Source organism: Suricata suricatta, chromosome 5, assembly GCF_006229205.1.
Source record: "Suricata suricatta isolate VVHF042 chromosome 5, meerkat_22Aug2017_6uvM2_HiC, whole genome shotgun sequence".
NCBI lineage: Eukaryota > Metazoa > Chordata > Mammalia > Carnivora > Herpestidae > Suricata > Suricata suricatta.
The window spans coordinates 72,638,125-72,655,283 of record NC_043704.1 but is presented as its reverse complement, the minus strand read 5'-3'; the positions used below and the strand labels follow the sequence as shown (position 1 = coordinate 72,655,283).

At 43.0% G+C, this 17,159-nt stretch overlaps 1 protein-coding gene across 1 annotated transcript; it reads right to left on the bottom strand.

The window, feature by feature from the left end:
- Positions 1–1,065: 1,065 nt before the first annotated feature.
- Positions 1,066–16,404, bottom strand: APOD (apolipoprotein D). The gene is made up of 5 exons (XM_029940734.1): positions 16,297–16,404; positions 12,452–12,581; positions 8,238–8,359; positions 4,885–4,973; positions 1,066–1,567 (listed from the first exon to the last, which is right to left on the bottom strand). Exons 1-5 carry the CDS (start codon positions 16,326–16,328, stop codon positions 1,332–1,334), a joined length of 609 nt encoding a protein of 202 aa, XP_029796594.1. The 5' UTR covers positions 16,329–16,404; the 3' UTR covers positions 1,066–1,331.
- Positions 16,405–17,159: the final 755 nt, after the last annotated feature.

The window sequence follows — 17,159 nt, the reverse complement described above, 5'->3', positions numbered from 1 at the left end:
TTCACATATACACTCTGTATTGGGCAAGACACTGTAAAAGGTACAAACTGTAGTCACTTTCATGGTCTTTGATGTTCCTCTGTTGTTAAGAGGAACACAGTCATAACTTACTTTATGCCATGAACTAAAAGACAGGCAGCTTAACACTCTTGGGAATAACTGTACTTGAGAAGAGGAGCCAAGTGCCCTCTGGTGGGGGGGGGGCAGCATGATACAGCACAAGACACAAGAGCAGGCAGAGCTGGGAGGTAAGATCTTCTTTGGTAACTACTGCCCCCTCCTACCTTTTTGCCTGGTAGTTTTCAGGCTTTAGGAATTTCAAACTGGAAGCTACAATTTGAAGTCATATTTATTTAGCTAAATGAAAATTGTACATATTGAGATCCTGGGAATTTTTGCAACCTTTAAAGCATTAGAGTGTTGCCTTTGTCTTGCAGGGATGGAGACTTTCTTGGAGCTCCCACGGCTCCCTGCACATGCTGCTACCTTTGCTCTCTCAGCTTGGATTATACTTACATCTTTACTCATCAGCTTCCCTCACTAGGCTGTGAGTTCCGTGAGATGACAGGGGTTCTAGATTTTTCAATGCCCAGAATGCAGTTGGGCCTTGGTAAATATCCTTTGAATGAAAGACCAAAAACCCTTTTGATTTCATTTAAAAAAATCCCCATAGTCTTCTCCCTTATACATTTTCCCCTGCACAGACCCCCAAGATGATCTCATTTTTTAGCCTGACTCTGAAGACCTCCTGATGAGAAAGCACATAATCCAGAGAAACTGCCTGTCAGACTCAGAAAACCCAAATGATTCCTTCTAGTGTAGGATGGGCCACCTGGATTTATCCCTTTGCTGTCAGCTTTCCCTACAGGATTGCTATCTTTCTTTATATATAGTTTATTGTCAAGTTTGTTTCCATATAACACCCAGTGGTCATCCCAACAAGTGCCCCTTCCATGAGAATTGTTATCTTTAAATTTAAACTCTACAGTGCTTAGTTTCTTTGAACAGAACTATTCAACATAACCATTCAACATAAGCGTATAATTAAAAACCTGCAATAATCAATTCAGAATCTACTGTGAGCACAGCAGGTCAGCAACAAGTTTATTATTAGATTGACAAGGTAACACAGTACATGGCTAAGTGTTTGGGCCAACGTTCCTTGACTTTCTATCCACCAGATTCTGCTATCAAATTTCCCTTCTGGTGTTTGCAATGGATTACCATGATTGGTTCGTCTTTATGAAGGGCGGGGTGGGGGGAAAGCAAAGCAAAAGAAGTGACATGGAGTGAATGCAGAGCCTTTTAGAGCCTCTTTCTTTTAGAGCCTCTTACAGTGACTCAGGGCAGTTCTCCTGATCTGTGATAGTCATTTTTTCTATGCCAATGTCATTAGAGGTCAGGATATCTTTTAGATAGGTCACTGTTTCTGGAGGAAGATAAGGGTTTCTTCCCAAGATCCAAACATAATCCATGTGAAAAAGCCAGACGATTGTGGTACAGGAGTACACGAGGGCGTAGTTCTCGTAGTCGGTGGCCAGGACCCAGTACGGAGCAGATGGCATCACTGAGAACCAGAGGAGAGCACTATTAAGAGGGGCCAGGACAAGAGGAGCCTTCATCTCCAGGACCCTGGAAGCCAGAATCCTAGTTCTTCAACAGTCATCGAACTTTAAAAATAATTTTTAAATGTTTGTTTATTTTTGAGAGAGCGAGCGGAAGTGGGGGACAGCAGAGAGAAAGGGAGACACAGTATCTGAAGCAGGCTCCAGCCTCTGAGCTGTCAGCACAGAGCCCGATGGGGGTTTCAAACCCGTGAACTCTGAGATCATGACCTGAGTCGAAGTTGGACACTTACCCAACTGGGCCATCGAGGTGCCCCAGCAGTAGTGGTTCTTAATTCTGGCTTTGTGTGGGAATCTTATGGGAACTTTGAAAAATACTAGGCCTCCTACCTCCATGTTTCTCCAGACTGATGTGGGGGTGGTTGGTACTCTTAAAGCCTCCCCCATGAGTCTGACGTGCAGCCAAAGCTTACAGCCATCATTCTGGATCCTTCTTCCCTGATAACACATCAGTCTGCAGAAAGCCACAGTAACGGAGTGTTTGGCCAGACCTTTTAGACTAACAGGCGGCGCTTACCACCAGTACATATGGAGGCACCACTTAGCTAAGTGGAGTTAAGAAGTAAGGTCAGGGCCCCCCAGGCTTTCCAAGTCTGTACTTCCCAATTTCCTTTAGAACCTGCCTGAGAGAGGAGGTAAGGGCTAATGTTGGTGTGTTTATTTTTCTTTCTGTATGACCTTTGAAAGTACCTCTGCTCTCAAGAATATGGTAGATCAGGCGGCAATAGGTTATAAACTCCTCCTCACAATGAAGATTCATTGATAGAGATCTGCATAGTGTTGAAAGCTCAGCATTAAACGGTCCTTAGGGAAAGAGAGGGAAGATTTACCTTCTCCATTTGAATCCAGAAACGTCCTCTGTGAACTTGACCTCCACAGCCAAGGTCCAAGCCAAGGAAATATCATAGCCCAATTTGTTAAAGTTAAGTGGAAAATGGACCCAAATGGGAGAAAGCTGTGTACTGACCCCATAACAAAAGATTTGGATACAATTTGCTTTCTTGGGTTTCAAGCATCCCACCTCCTCCACTCAAATATAATCCTTCTCTTTGCCGAGTCAAACCAGACCTCAGCCATTGTCAATGACCATGAGAAGCTGGACAAAAGAGACAGGATGTGAGAGGTTAGAGCTTGGCTGGGTGTCGAGGACCCAATGGGTTATGAGGACAACACAAGAGGGTTAGTCCAGATGACCACCCAGCGAGGTCCCTCCTGCCTCTGACTTTCTACCTATTTATAAGTATGAAAACAGAAGGACATTTGGAGAACACCTGGACAGAAACCTGCACAAGGCTACAGGGCCCACACTGAGTGTTGCTCCTGACTTGCCTTTCTAGGACTGTTGGTGCCTGCCTGTCGGGCTCACTATTGAGAGCTTGTGTTCATCATAGATCTGCTATCTTTGGGTTTCCACTGCTTTGTGTGTTCCTAGCTGGACTGACAACTCAGCAGCCCTGAGTGATTTGGGGGAAATATGTCTTCCAACCTCTTCAGGCTGAGGCACTGCGCCCTGCCCGCACAGAGCCATGCATTCACACGCTATCTTCCTCCCACAGGGTCTAGCTCCCAAGCAGGTATTTATAGAGACATTTCCTCATAGCAAAGAAAATGTCCATGTCTCTTTATTAGAAAACTCTGACAGTCTCCTACTGCTTATGGAAGGCACTTCAACCCCATTACCATGGTTTTTGAGGCTCTGACTAGTCTTGTCTCATGCTCCATATGCCCACCCTTCCTCTAGGCTTCTCTCTCCAGGCCCTTCCTCAAGCCATTTCTCCACCTGGGAAAGCCTTTTCCGTAGCCTCCCCCACACCCTGGAAGACCCAGTGCAAATCCCTTCGGTTTATCCCTTCGGTGTAAATCTCTTCCTCCTTCGCTTCCCCTGCCTCCTTTAGCTCCTGTTGCAGACCTCCTTATGAAGGTTGTGCACATAATATTTGGCCTTCACTCTCCTCCCTCTTCCTCAGTTGAGAGTTTGGGAGACCTTCATTTCAGTCCCAACTCTGCATCTGATTAGTCCAGTGATCCTGCCTGTATTACCTAGTTTTCCTGCAATTTGACGTTCTTATTTGTAAAAATAACAAGAGAAGCTGACAGGTACAAAGCCCCTTAGAGTTTTCAGAACATGTGGTGTTTGTCCTTACAATAATGGGCACAGAAGTGAAGTTAGTTGCCCATGGTCACATGTGCAGGCAGAATTATTTTCATCTCCCAGCATTCCCATCTTGTCTATAAAATAAGAACTTCCTCACTACCCTACTCTAGGGGCTGATGGGGAGGTGCAGGTGCGTGGGGGATAGTGTTTCCTCTTAGAGCTGTGACTTCAGTGTCCGCCCTTTGGGTGGGGAGAGGGACCCTGAAGCACTCTCAGCATAAGAGAGTCTCACATTTCCGAGCTGGCTTCTGCAATGTATCTGTATCCACAGTAAAACTAGTATTTGGTGCTTTCTCTGTTGTCTGTGTCCATTGCCCAGTTAGCCTAGAGGTCTGAGTGCAAATGCTTGTGATCAAATACGTCTCAGGGAACCCCACAGTGTGGTGAGAAAGTGGCAGATAGAGCCAGGGCTCAAATTTACCTTCACTCTGGTCATCTCTTGCTTCCAAGCCTTTGCACAAGTGAATTGTTCTGCTGATAACACCACTACTAACTATTAACTACTACTGACTCCCAATTTTTCAGGCAACCATTCCCTCTGGGAAACTAGTCTAGATTGGGTCTCTTACTGCTTACCCTGTAGGTACTACATAATTTGTGCTGCCTTTATTGAAACATGGTAGTTTTATAGTAACTTGCCTGCATACTTCTCAGTATCCACATGGGATATAAGCCTCTCGGAGCCAAGGGCCAGCTCTGTCGTGCTCATCATAGCATCTTTGGTGCCTAGACTCGAGCATGGCACATAGTAGGTGCTCAACAAAGCATTACAGGGGTGCCTGGGTGACTCAGTCAGTTGAGCGTCCAACTTCAGCTCAAGTCATGATCTCGTGGTTACGAGTTTGAGCCCCACATCGGGCTCTATGCTAAACAGCTCAGAGCCTGAAGTCTGCTTCAGATTCTGTGTCTCCCTCTCTCTGCCCCTCCCCTGCTCATGCTCTGTCTCTCTATGTCTCAAAAATAAATAAAACATTAAAAAAATATTATGCGTTGAATCCCTATAGGTGACACTCAGATGTAACAGGAGTGTTTCAACCAAGGGTTCTAGCCTTTAGTTCGCCTGTCTTCTGTCTCTGAAACCTCCTGAGAGTAGTGAATACTTACACCAGAAAAACTTAACTTCCAGCTTGGCAGGCTCTGTGATGTTGGCCTGAGTGGCTTCACCTTCAATTTGATTCACAGTTCCATCCGATCTGCAGCGAGTTAAAACAAAACAAAACAAAACAAAACGCCTTAATTTAATGGAAGCCAAAAATCAATGAAAGGCAAGATTTGTGACACTAAAGATCCAGGTGGCCAAGACTGTGATTTCTGGTTAGGGAGGCTCTGTCCTTTGTCACTGTCTCTGAGACTAAGCGGAGGAAGATGACCCTAAGTGATAAGAAGCAACAACTGAAATGTTCCAGGACTGAATGATATGTTGGACCCTAATACTTTAGTGCTGTGTATTGAGTCCTACAAGGGCATTTCCTGCTCACAGGCTGAAAAGGGAGGGAATAAAAGAAAAAAGAAAACAAACAAAACACTAAGAAAATTTACTTCTTTACAAATGAGAATGAGCCAAAGGAAAAAACAAGGACTGGCATGATTACTGAAAGTCTGGAGATCGGCAAGCTTTCCCTGCTCTTGGGGCTTCATTGACATCATATGACATCATCTGTCCATAAAGCCATTCATACACCTGAGCTCTGAGACCCCTATCCAGGCCTGCAAGCTTCTGACTGAGTATGGGAGATTTTGACCTAAGCCAGGTAAAAGCAGGCAGTGAGAAAATATTTACCTCATCTCTTTGATTCTCAGAGACATTAAATGTGCAGAAATGCACATCTTACAACAAACGCCACCTTGCAATTAGCAGTGTCATTTCTTTCTTGCGGTATATAAAATGGTGGTGTATCTTCAAAGCAATGGTCTTCAATTGAAATCAAAGAATGAAATACTTTCACTCTTTGGAAGGGAGTTGGCTCCATTTCTGAGTAACTCCCAATGACTCTGTGGATCTGGGGGAGAGGGGAACTGCCTGGGGACGGAGGCACTGAGGGGAGAGTGCTCACTTATCACAGTGCACTTCCTAGGAAGCTGACAGAGGAGTCCGGTCATCAGTCTGGTCATCAGTCCTCGAGGGGGCACACAACAAAAGTTAGAGCAACAGTGTGTTAGAAAGTCAGCAGGCTATGGTTAGTGGTGACGAATATCCTAGAAACCAGATAATAAGCAACAGGTAAGGAAGATTGGGAAGTGTTCTCAGATGCTCCTGGTTGCATAGTCTGTTTATCCTCAAGTAGGGCTGGGGACCATCCCTTCCTCTGTCACTGGGGAACTCAGCTGGGAGAACAGGAAGATGGCCTATTTCTATCTGCATACAGTTGCTTAGCAACAAACCAGCCTCTTCTGGCAGACCCTCCCCCTCTTCATCGTCATTTATGTTTTGTCCAGAACAGTTTTCAAAACACCATTCTCTGATCATAAACACACCATTTGTTCATGGGAAAAATACATTCATGTTTTCAAGGGTTGCAGCAGATTAATAGTAATACACAGTATTAATTAAACAATTACTACACCCCAAACCCTGTTATAAGTGATTTACATGTATTGCCTCATTTGATGCTTACAAAGCCCTATGGAGAGAGGTCTATGATTAATGTCACTATACTGAGAGGAAACGAAGACCAAGAGTATTATCATAACTAACTTAAGACCACATCATTAGTAACTGCAGAACCAGGATTTGAAATGGGGCAGCCTACCTCCAAAGCCCTTCAGCTCCCAGCCCTGTGCCAGCTGCATTTCCCCTCAAATTCTCTGACACTGGCTAAGAGTACATTGCTCAGACCCCGCACTGTGCCTCTGCCCATTCTATAGTATTCCAGAAAGGAGAAGCCATACCACGCTCCTGAACCAGCAAACCTTTCCCCATGTGCACTTGTACCTTAAACAGACACGACCCTACAGGCAGAGCAACCTGCCTGTGCCCTTGTACCTTAAACAGACATGACCCTACAGGCAGAGCAACCTGCCTGTTTAATACGGTTAAAGAGGGAAGGTGGAAAAATTTCATGGGTTTGGGAATCAATGTTGTCGCCTGACTCTTGGTTATAGAATGGGACAAAATATTTGAAATGAAATCATTGCAACTTCAGGTGGATGTCTGCATCTCAATCCTTCCCTGGACTCTAAAACGAGCTGTTTTTCTCTTTAGAGGTCCTTAAGATTCTTAACTTTATTTCTATGGTTAATGCAGGGTGAGGGAGTCAACTCACTGTGTCCTGGCTCACAGAAAGCATGGTAGATAACAAGATGGCCACACAAAACCTCTCTGAGCCTGAGTAACTTCCATGCTGGGTTATAATTGTTTTCTTGGAGTTGAACTAGAAGGACGGCCCTTCGCCCCCAGCCTTTCTTTCATTTGTCTTCTGTGCTCTTCCCCATTTCACTTCTCCCTGGGTTTGAATCTTAGCTTTGTTGTTTATAAGCTGCATGGCCCTTGGGCAAATTACTTTCCCTCTCTGAACCTTGGTTCCCTCATATATAAAAGCGGGGTTGATAATAGTACCTACTTCAGGATTGCTATGGGAATTAAATAAATATACATACTAATTTACATATATACATATATGTACACACATGTGTATGTACATACACATACAGAATAATGCCTTGCATTTAGGAAATGCTTAATATTTGTTACTATTGTTTATTGTTGCTCTTATCTTTGTTGATGGGAGACTAGTAGGAGCTTTTTCTGGGGCTTTTTTAGGATTTATGCTTGCTTCCTAAGGTATGAATTCTTGTATCAAATAGAAGTCTGTATTTCAGTATCAGAAAAGTATATTTCTATAGGGTATCCTGTTTGCATAACCTAGAATGTGACACGTATTTGATTCTTGCTTAACAAGAAAAGGACTTTTCTAATAGGTAAAGCTGTCTGGAGATGGAATAAATTGTCATGGAAGGTGATGAGCCCCCAGTTTCTGGAAGGAGTCAAGTAGAGCTGGGTGCCTTCCGTCAGTAGATGATATAGAAAGGGCTTCTCTTTTGGTGTGGAGATCAGACGAGATGGTTCACTCCCCACCCTGTACCCACGTCCCTTGCTCCCAGAGTATCTATTTTACAGAGAGCAGGAACCCTGCAGTTTGGAATCCCATTGAGTCCCTAGTGCCTGTCGTAGAGAGCACACATATAAGTACATAGTTCTCAAGGAACTCCACAATACGTAAGTCCACAATACAATAAGATGCTCGGTAAGTGGTCATGCAAATAAATGAGTGGCTTCTAGTCCCTACCATTCTGCTTGCCAAAAGTTTTCATCTTAGGACTGGCTGTGAGCAGGCGGGGCAGACCCAGCACATCTGCACCCTCCCTGAACTAGATTGCAAGGACACCCAGTCACCCCAGGACAACTCTCTGCAGGCTGGCTCCAGGACTGTGTTGCTTTTGAAACCACAGCCACTCACCTCAACTCCTGGTTTATCACTTTGATGTTTCCGTTTTCCATTAGTGAGTAGTTGGCTTGGATGCAACTTCCCCTCTCAAAGCTCGCTGGGATCTTCTCAATTTCATACCATCGTCCAAGATACTGCAGAAATAACAATAAGCAGAGAAAACCCCATGGCTCTCTGGGGACCTGCAAACTCTTCCCTATTGTTGTCTTTTAGGGCAGAGCCCTTTCCTGGGGAAACCAAGAAAACTGGGCTGCATTGTTCCAGACAGCAACGGAGCAAGATATCGATTCAAATGAGAGTAAGTGCATCGGATATGCCGGCATTGGTTGAATGCCAGATTTTATTCCTAAAGTGCTCTTTATTTAGATATGCTGTCATTGGCCTTTCCAGCCAAAATCTATGTGAAATTCTAAACTCTGTAAAAGAGAGAGAGCAGTCCAGATGATGCAAAGTGCCATCTCAAATAATTTGTGATTCTACGAGGCATCTTTGAATATTCACTATGGGGAACTGGGACTCCAGAGTTGGTTGAGTTCTCCTCATCAGACCTCGCACAGGGAGGTGGACACAAAAGCTTTTGGAAAGTGATCAGGACTTAGAAGACTGATACCAGGGGGCTTGTTCTCAGTTCATAACTTCGTGTACAGAGTCAACTCTGAAGAAGGGCACATTGGTGTGGGGGAAGGGGAGAAAGGTGTGCTGGTCATTTCATGCATCCTCTTGCATGGAGATTGCTCCAATTTACAACCTTAATGGAGGGCAATTTGGCAACATCGAGGATAGCAATTTCACTTCTGGAAATGTAACCTCCTGATAACAAGAAAAAGGAATGATGCATATATGGAGTTATTTGTTGTGGTACTATTGTAAGAACAAAACACGGGAAACTAGAGTTTAAATGAGCATTAGTAGGGGACTAGGTTAATAAATGATGGCACATCCATTCAATGGGATGTTATATACTTTCTTTTAAAGGAGTCATATGCAGGGTGCCTGGGTGGCTCAGTCGGTTGAGTGTCGGACTTTGGCCCAGGTCATGATTTCATGGTTCATGGGTTCCAGCCCAATGTCAGACTCTGTGCTGTCAGCCTAGAGCCTGAAGCTTTCTTCAGATTCTGTGTCTCCTCTTTCTCTGCCCCTCCCCCACTCATTCTCTCTCTCTGTCTCTCTCAAAAACAAATAAACATTAAAAAAATTTTAAGGAGTCATATGCAATTATCTCCAAGATACATATAATGGAAAAAGAGCTGGGTAAAAAATAGCATATATGTAAAACTGGGGGGGGGTTATTATACTCATTTTCTATTGCTATAACGAATTACCAGAAGCTTAAAACAGCCCAAATTTATGGTCTCACAGTTCTGCACATCGAGTGAGCTTGGTTAAAATCAAGGTGCTAGCAGGGCTGTGTTCCTGCCTTTTTTGGGTTGTAAACTCCTTCCTGCATCTTCAGAGCCAGCAAATGCAGGTGAAAGCCTTCTCACCTTGTGTCTTTCTGATTCTTATTCCATCGTCATGCCTCTCTGACTACAGCTGGAAAACATTCTCTGCTTTCAACAATCAGATTGGTCCCACCTGGATAACCCAGGCCACACTTGCCATCTCCAAGTCTATTGCTTTAATCACATCAGCAACCCCCCCTTTCCATGTATGGTGGCATTGTGACAGGTTGCACAGGGTTAGGGTGAGAACATCGTTCTGCTTACTGCAGTTACGTATGTATTTGTGTACATATACATTTGCTCTCAAAAGATATACAGTAAAATGTTCTTAATGGTTGCTACTGGGGAGGGAAACTGAGGCAAGAGGGGAAGGGAGTAGGAGAAAAGCTTCATTGTACGTTCTTTGGCACCTTTAGGATTTTGATCCATTGATTATATCCACTTAGTCAAAATATCAATTGAAAGTATTTTTTAAATTTAAAAATGGATTACTCAACAAAAGAAAATCAGAGATCAGAAATTTAAATGAGTACTGCAAACAGGTGGCCATACTGCTTCAGTCACATGACTTTTTGCTCAAATACATACCCATGTTTTGGGCATAAAATTTCCACTCATTTATTAAAGGCACATCTTTCAATTAAAACCACTGAAATTAACATCCATGGAAAGCACCAAAAAATACAGTTAAAGGTCAATTGTTTTCATGGGCTCAAAAAAGAAGAAGAAGAAGAAGAAGAAGAAGAAGAAGAAGAAGAAGAAGAAGAAGCAGCAGCAGCAGCAGCAGCAGCAGCAGCAGCTACATTTTATACAGAGCATTTAAAATGGTTCTGCTATTGTTAAGGTGACTTTAGGGACCCAAAATTAAAACTGAGGAATCACAATTTTTCAGGAAAGGGGAAACTCAAAGGTGGAAGACTGCTTTTTATGTCATGCTCCCTTATAATTTCATAATATTTTTGTGAAAACCTTTTCCTGGTTTTGGGTCTCAGTTTCTCAACCCATATAAGAAGAGTGAATGCAATGTTTAAAATGAATCCTGGAAAGGAAGAGGTAAAACTGTCCCTGTTTCCTGATAACATGATTTTGTGTATAAAAATATCCTAAGGAATCCACACACACAAACTATCAGAACTAATAAATGAAGCTAGCGAGGTTAAAGGGTACAAGATCAATAGGCAGAAATCAAATGGGTTTTTACACTTACAATGAACACTCTGTAAATTATGAAAATTCCATTTACAATAGCATCAAAGGAATAAAATACTTAGGAATAAGTATTTAACCAAAGAAACACAAAACTTATACTCTGAAATCTACAAAACATTGTTGAAAGAAATTAAATAAGACCTAATTAAATAAGAGATTAAATGGAAAGATAATGTATGTTCAGGGATTGGAAGGCTTAAAGTTGTTAAGATGACAATATTTACCAGGTAGATCTAGATTCAATGTAGTCTCTATTAAAAAACAAAAACAAAAAAACTCTGCTTCTTTGCTAAATTGTCAAACAGATCCTAAAATTCATATGGAAATGCAAGGGACTTAGATTAACCAGAAGAATAAAGTTGGAGGCCTCATATGTTCTAATTTTAAAACTTACTACAATGCTATCGTAATCAATATTGTATAGCACTGGCATAAAGATAGACTCATAGAATAATAAAATAGAATGGAGAGTCTAAAAATAAGCTCTTACATAAATGTCCAACTGATTTTCAACAAGATGTCAAGGCTATTTGATGGAGGAAAAATAGTCTTCTCAACAAATCATTCTGGGCAACTGAACAGCCACTAGCAAAATAATAAAGTTGGACTTCTATATCATGCTGTATACAAAGGTTAGCTCACAGTGGGTCACAAACTTAAATGTAAGGGTTAAATGTATAAATCTCTTATAAGAAAATATATAAATAAGTCTTCATAACCTTCCATTAGGCAATGGTTTTTTTGATACCAAAAGTATAAGTGAGAAAGGAGAAAAATAGTTAAATTGGACCTCATTAATACTGGGAACTTTTGTGCTTCAGAGGACACATCAGTAAAGTGAAAAGGCAAGCCACAGAATGGGGAGAAATATTTGCAAATCATGTATCTAATAAGAGACTTGTATCTAAAACATATAAAGAACTCTCAGAGCTCAATAATGAAAAGATAACCCAATTTAAAAATGGACAAAAGACTCAAAATGGACATTTCTCCAAAGAAGATATAAAAATGGACAAAAAACATATGAAAAGGTGCTCAACCTCATTAACCATTAGGGAAATGCAAAATCAAAACCACAATGAGATACCACTTCATAACCTGTAAAAATGATTATCATCAAAAAGATGACAATAGCAAGTGTCAACAAAGATCAGGAGAAATTGGTACTATATACACTGCTGACAGGAATGTAAAATGGCACATGCAGCTCTTTTGGAAAACCGTTTCCATGGGACAATCTGAGGAACATTCTACACATTTCCTCAGAGGATTCCCAGCAGGACTGAAGCCTTCTGTTAACAGTGTAACTGCTCACGAATGCATCTTTTATTGCTGCCCTGCCTTCTCTGTCTCAGTTTCCCCATATGCCCCACATGCTTCCTGGGATCGTCTTACCAAAACCCTCTGCTCCCCAGTTCTTGGTCTCAGAGCCTGTTTTAGGGGATGCCCCAGTAAGATAAGCACTCACCCCAAGGCTTTGCTGTGACAATCAAAGCAGAAAACTAACACTGAATCCTGGAGGCTGCTTATTCAAATGGGAGGCAAAACAAATAGGAGTTTAGCCTTTTACCACACCTTGTGCACATCAAAATTCTCCTGCACCGGAGGATTCGGGCATTTCCCGAGATGGAAGTCTTGTCCCTCTGCGGTGCTGAAGAGGCCGGCCAGTGCCGAAAGCAGCAGCAGTGCCATCACCATCCTGGGGCTGTGGATGGAACCAAGAGTCAGGAGAAACAAAGCAGCTGGAGTGGTTTGGAGCCCCCTGAGGACATGAGTCACCAGGGGAACATTTTGGGGACCTCTCTGGGGACCTTCGCCTGAGCCCTTTTGAACGGCCACCCTGCAAGGGCCACCTGAGTTGTCATCTTCGACCCTGCCGTGAGGCCTTCCACCCTTCCAGGGGAGCATCTCTAGACCTTTTGTACCTCCATTAGAGCACGTTCTGCCTGGTGTTAGAGCTCGTTGGATTTATTTTGCAATTGCTCCCCCTCAATTATGCATTTTTCGAGGACAGGAGCCCACAGAACCTGGCAGTGTCAGGCACAGTGCACACTTGTTGATGAGCAGAAACAATGTGGGGTGGAGATCGGCAAACGGGAAGGTCAAAGCTGTCAAGTGAACCGTTCAAGAGAAAAAAAAACGAACAGAAACCATGCACGACATTTAGTATCTCATGAGATTCCTAAGAGAAAGGCCTCCCTGATCTATACCCCCCACCCCTGCCCCAGCTTGCTGGACTGTTCACCATCCCAGGAGTAGGCCTGAAACCTTAATAGGCAGCGGCATGCTGGGGACCCCAGGGTCACCCTGACTCTGTGTTTGAACACTGGCTTTGCCACCCACGAAGTAGAACTGTGCATTTTGTGCTTTAGTTTCCTGGTCTAGAAGGGATAAGAATCATACCAACCTCACAAAGTTTTGTGAGAATTAAGTGAGATATTAGAGAGAGAGCATTTAGGGTAACGTCTAACACAGAGAAAATGCTTTACAAATGCTAGTTATTATTATCATGAAAAGCAGAAACAAATAATTGTTTTCCTGAATTTTTTCTTTGGCATTCTGTTGGGGATATTTTTCAGAGATGTTTATTTTTCTTCCTTTCTTCTTCTTCTTCTTTTTTTTTTTTAAGGTGAATTGTTAGGGACATAGAAATGCATTTAACTAGAGAGGGACTAGTAGCTGGCAACAGGCATTTCAGCCTAAGCGCCCTTCCCTGCTTCTTTCACTGACTTTTTTCAGTCTAGTCTCCTCCTTGAGACTCCTTGTAGCTGCACAGGAGCTATTTCTAGCTCTTCGCCTTTATCCCTGCAACAAAGAGGGCTGAATCGACGCAAGCAAAATGTTCTCAGATCTGAGCATTTAAAAGGATGTGTCATAACAGGAATAATTATAACCACTTTATTATGGTTAAACCTCCAAATAACCTTTAATAATCAATAGCTTTTCTTCTGGAGGTTTTATTGCCCCATTTTCAAAGGAACAGTTACATAATGAGTAAAGCTGCCAGCCGGGACTGGTGGGGGTGGGGTGGTCGCTGAGCCTCCTTTGACCAAGCCAAGTCCATGGTAGGACCCCATCTTCTCTCAGAATCCATTTTCCATTAGCTCCTACCACCACGTAAACAACACCTGTCTTTTAACCTTTTGGGAAATGATGGATGGATTTGCCTAAACTTAAAAAAATTTGCATCCATTTCCAAGAAATGCCTAGAACTGTGCAGCTCTACTCTCGGGCCTCAGTAGGCTCCAAGCTCAGTGCCTTGCCCAGAAGATGTAATCTCAAGGGATGGTCACACATTATGCACTTTCTACAGGGTCCCCCAAACTGGTGGGACTTGAGAGGTTCTATACCTGTCCCCCACCCAGCCCCAGGGAGTACAAACAGCACGCTGAGTGCCAGAAGGGGCAGAGGGCTGGGACTCAGGTGCCGCCTGGAGCTGTCCATCCTGCAGTGACCCTGAGCCATGCTTCCTTCTGTGCACCATCTTTGGTGGCTTTCAATAAACACCTACCTTTGTAACCCGATGAATGTCATTTCACCACGGGACAGTTAACACCAAAAGTCAGTTCCGTGTCTTACTCTGACGAGTATCTTATTACCAAATGTTCTCTTGTGGGCTGAAACATGTGCCTTTAGCTGTGTAGGAGGATTTCAGAGCGAGGCTAATTCTTAGCCTTGCTTACATTATCTCTTCCAAAGATGTCTCTTTATTGCGGTAGTTTTATTCCTATGGTTAAAACTTTTTGTGAGAGAAAGGGTTGATGGCATCCATAATTTCTTTTCCATGTCCCTTCCGTTCTAGTTCACTAAGCACTTACGGAGAACCTTCTGATGGTGAGTGAGGCAGGTGAGAAGGGAGACTTGGGAGACAGCTGACCAAAGTAAAGCCATTTTGGTTTTAGACTGACCCTTAACCTAAGAGTCAGCAGGTCATTAAGAGAGTTACAAGATCCAACTCACTGAAGACCACAAGATCCCATTCCCTCCAGCAGTAAAAGCCACAAAAGTTAGACATTCTTAAAATTGCTCCCTGTGGGTAATTTCATAATCCCAAAACAATGAAACTCACCACCCATAAAAGTGATAAACCCAAAGTTAAAGAGTAAGCCCCTCCCTATAGGTTAGCCAGTTTAAAAAAAAATTATAAAACCATTTATTAGAGGTAAAGGGGTATCCTCTTCCTCAACTGGGAGGAGAGACCACTACTTTGTAAGGAAGCTCCTTTCTTCTATACTTATATATCTTTGTCCTTTTCTCTAAATGGCTTCCTCTGAAATTTTTTCCTGTGCAAAGCTAAGGACTCTCTTGGCAATGGGCCTGAGGCCCTCCCTCTAGGACCTCAACCCTATCCAGCATCAAAGGTAAGTCGCATCATTAACTTATATCTGTGAACTTGGTAGGAGTGACCTATGTTTTTGCACCATCTTCTAATATTAGTGGGAAGACTGTCTTAATGAAGGGAGTTTAAATATTTTAAAAATAAATGCAATTTAAATATTATTTTAACTGAATATTAAATTACTTAATGATAATTCTACCAAGGTTTTGTGCATCCGCCCTGGGCCAGCACAGACTCTGTGAACTGGTGCTCATACTCGTTGAATTTCCCCACGGAGAAGCCCTGGCCTCAGTTTTTCACATGTGCTTCACACTGGGTCGGCACAACATCCAATCTGGAAGGCTCCTGCTGTGACATTCCCTGTGTACTTGATGATGTTAATTTCCCCAGGGTTACTTCCTGATAAGCTGTGAAGCCAGAACTTATGCCACATCTCTTAGGAACCTGCTCGCCTGCATGTTAGTTTGGACTTGGTACCTGATCTCAAAAAGCTGCAGAACATTGATGACTAGCTTTTTAGATTTCACCTGATAAAACAAAATGCATTTCCACAAGCCAAGGAGTCTAAAGAACTCATTTAACTATTGACTCTAATAAGAAAATATGTCTTTCTCACAAAAATATTTCTGTGCCATATTGTTAAATATACTTTCCATTCACAGAATGAATTCCAGTTCACTTTTTGGTAAATTTTACTGTAATGCACAGTTGGACTACAACTTGAGAATTCACCTCGTACAGTATTGGTTACGGAAAATGTTTTCACTGTACAGCATAGTTCATAGTGCAAGCAGAAGACACTGAGGTAGGTCAACATCTGGTTGGCACCCCAGTTCGGCCACTTGTTGGCCTGTTACTTAGGATATCTGAACCTCAGTTTCCTCATCTGAAAAATGTCACTAATGCAGTTCTATCTTGTAAGGTGTTCTGAGGAAAAATGTGACCAATTTTGCAAAACAACTGGCATAAACCCTCAATCGGGTCTGTTATTATTTTTAGCTGAAAAGGGGAAGTTAAAAGCCAAGACTGGCCCTAAGGGTTATTAATTATCAAAAGTGAAAATGAAAACCACAGTACATACCTTTTCTGTAAAGATGAAGGCAGTTTCCACATGCAAACTCCTCCAATTTAAGACGCCTGGTGGTGTTGACCGGCTTCCCCCAAGCTATTTTATAAGCTTCGTTGGGTCACTGCCATTTAATTTTAAGGCGTGCCACACCCCTTCGGGTTCAGGGAGGCTGGCCTAAAAGCTTCCCTCTGTATGAAACACAAAGATGGGATGCTTTGTCCACCTCCCTCCCCCAATTTCCTTCACAGCTGCTCCCTGAAAAAGAAAACAATGAGATACTGTGTGTATGTGAGGGAGAGAGGGAAGGACAAAGTGCATTTTATTCAAAACATCTTTTTTGCTGTGTGGATTTTCTAATTTAATTTTCTCAGTCAGAATGCACTTTAAAGTTCCAGTAAGATGAGCTGCAACATGTTTTCAGCAGCTGGTATTTATTTTTCATTTTTGTGTAAATGAAAAATCAACAATCTCATTTCCTGAAGTAGGGCATGATTTCTACCCCATGTGGTCCCGGGCCTGGAATGTGAGTCGGGCAACAGAATTAGAGATGGCTTTTTGTGTGTGTGACCCTGGGCAAGCCATCCACTTCTCTGAGGCCCAGTCTCCCCATTGTGAAGCAGAGGCTGTCATTTCTGTCCCCACAGAAGCTGGGCATATAGGGGAGATGCCAGTTCTGAAGGGGCTGGGACTAAAAGCTGAGAACGCCAGAGCCATGTCCCGCAGCTCCTCCTTCCAGACCTTTCGTGATTCGTGAGCCTCCCAGCTGCACAGTCTAGGCAGCCTCACCCTGCCTGGGGTGGGAGTGGATTTACAGTTCATCCTGTAGCGTCGACCACTTGTTCAGCCTTTTGGGTCAAGTATTTGATTTGTCCCCA

Excerpts from the sequence above, each read along its gene's own strand:
- APOD (XM_029940734.1), bottom strand. The coding sequence starts at position 16,328 with ATGTGGAAACTGCCTTCATCTTTACAGAAAAG. Across the intron at positions 12,582-16,296 it reads CCTTCATCTTTACAGAAAAG|CCCCAGGATGGTGATGGCAC; the intron begins GTATGTACTGTG and ends TTCCATCCACAG. Across the intron at positions 8,360-12,451 it reads AGAATTTTGATGTGCACAAG|TATCTTGGACGATGGTATGA; the intron begins GTGTGGTAAAAG and ends TTATTTCTGCAG.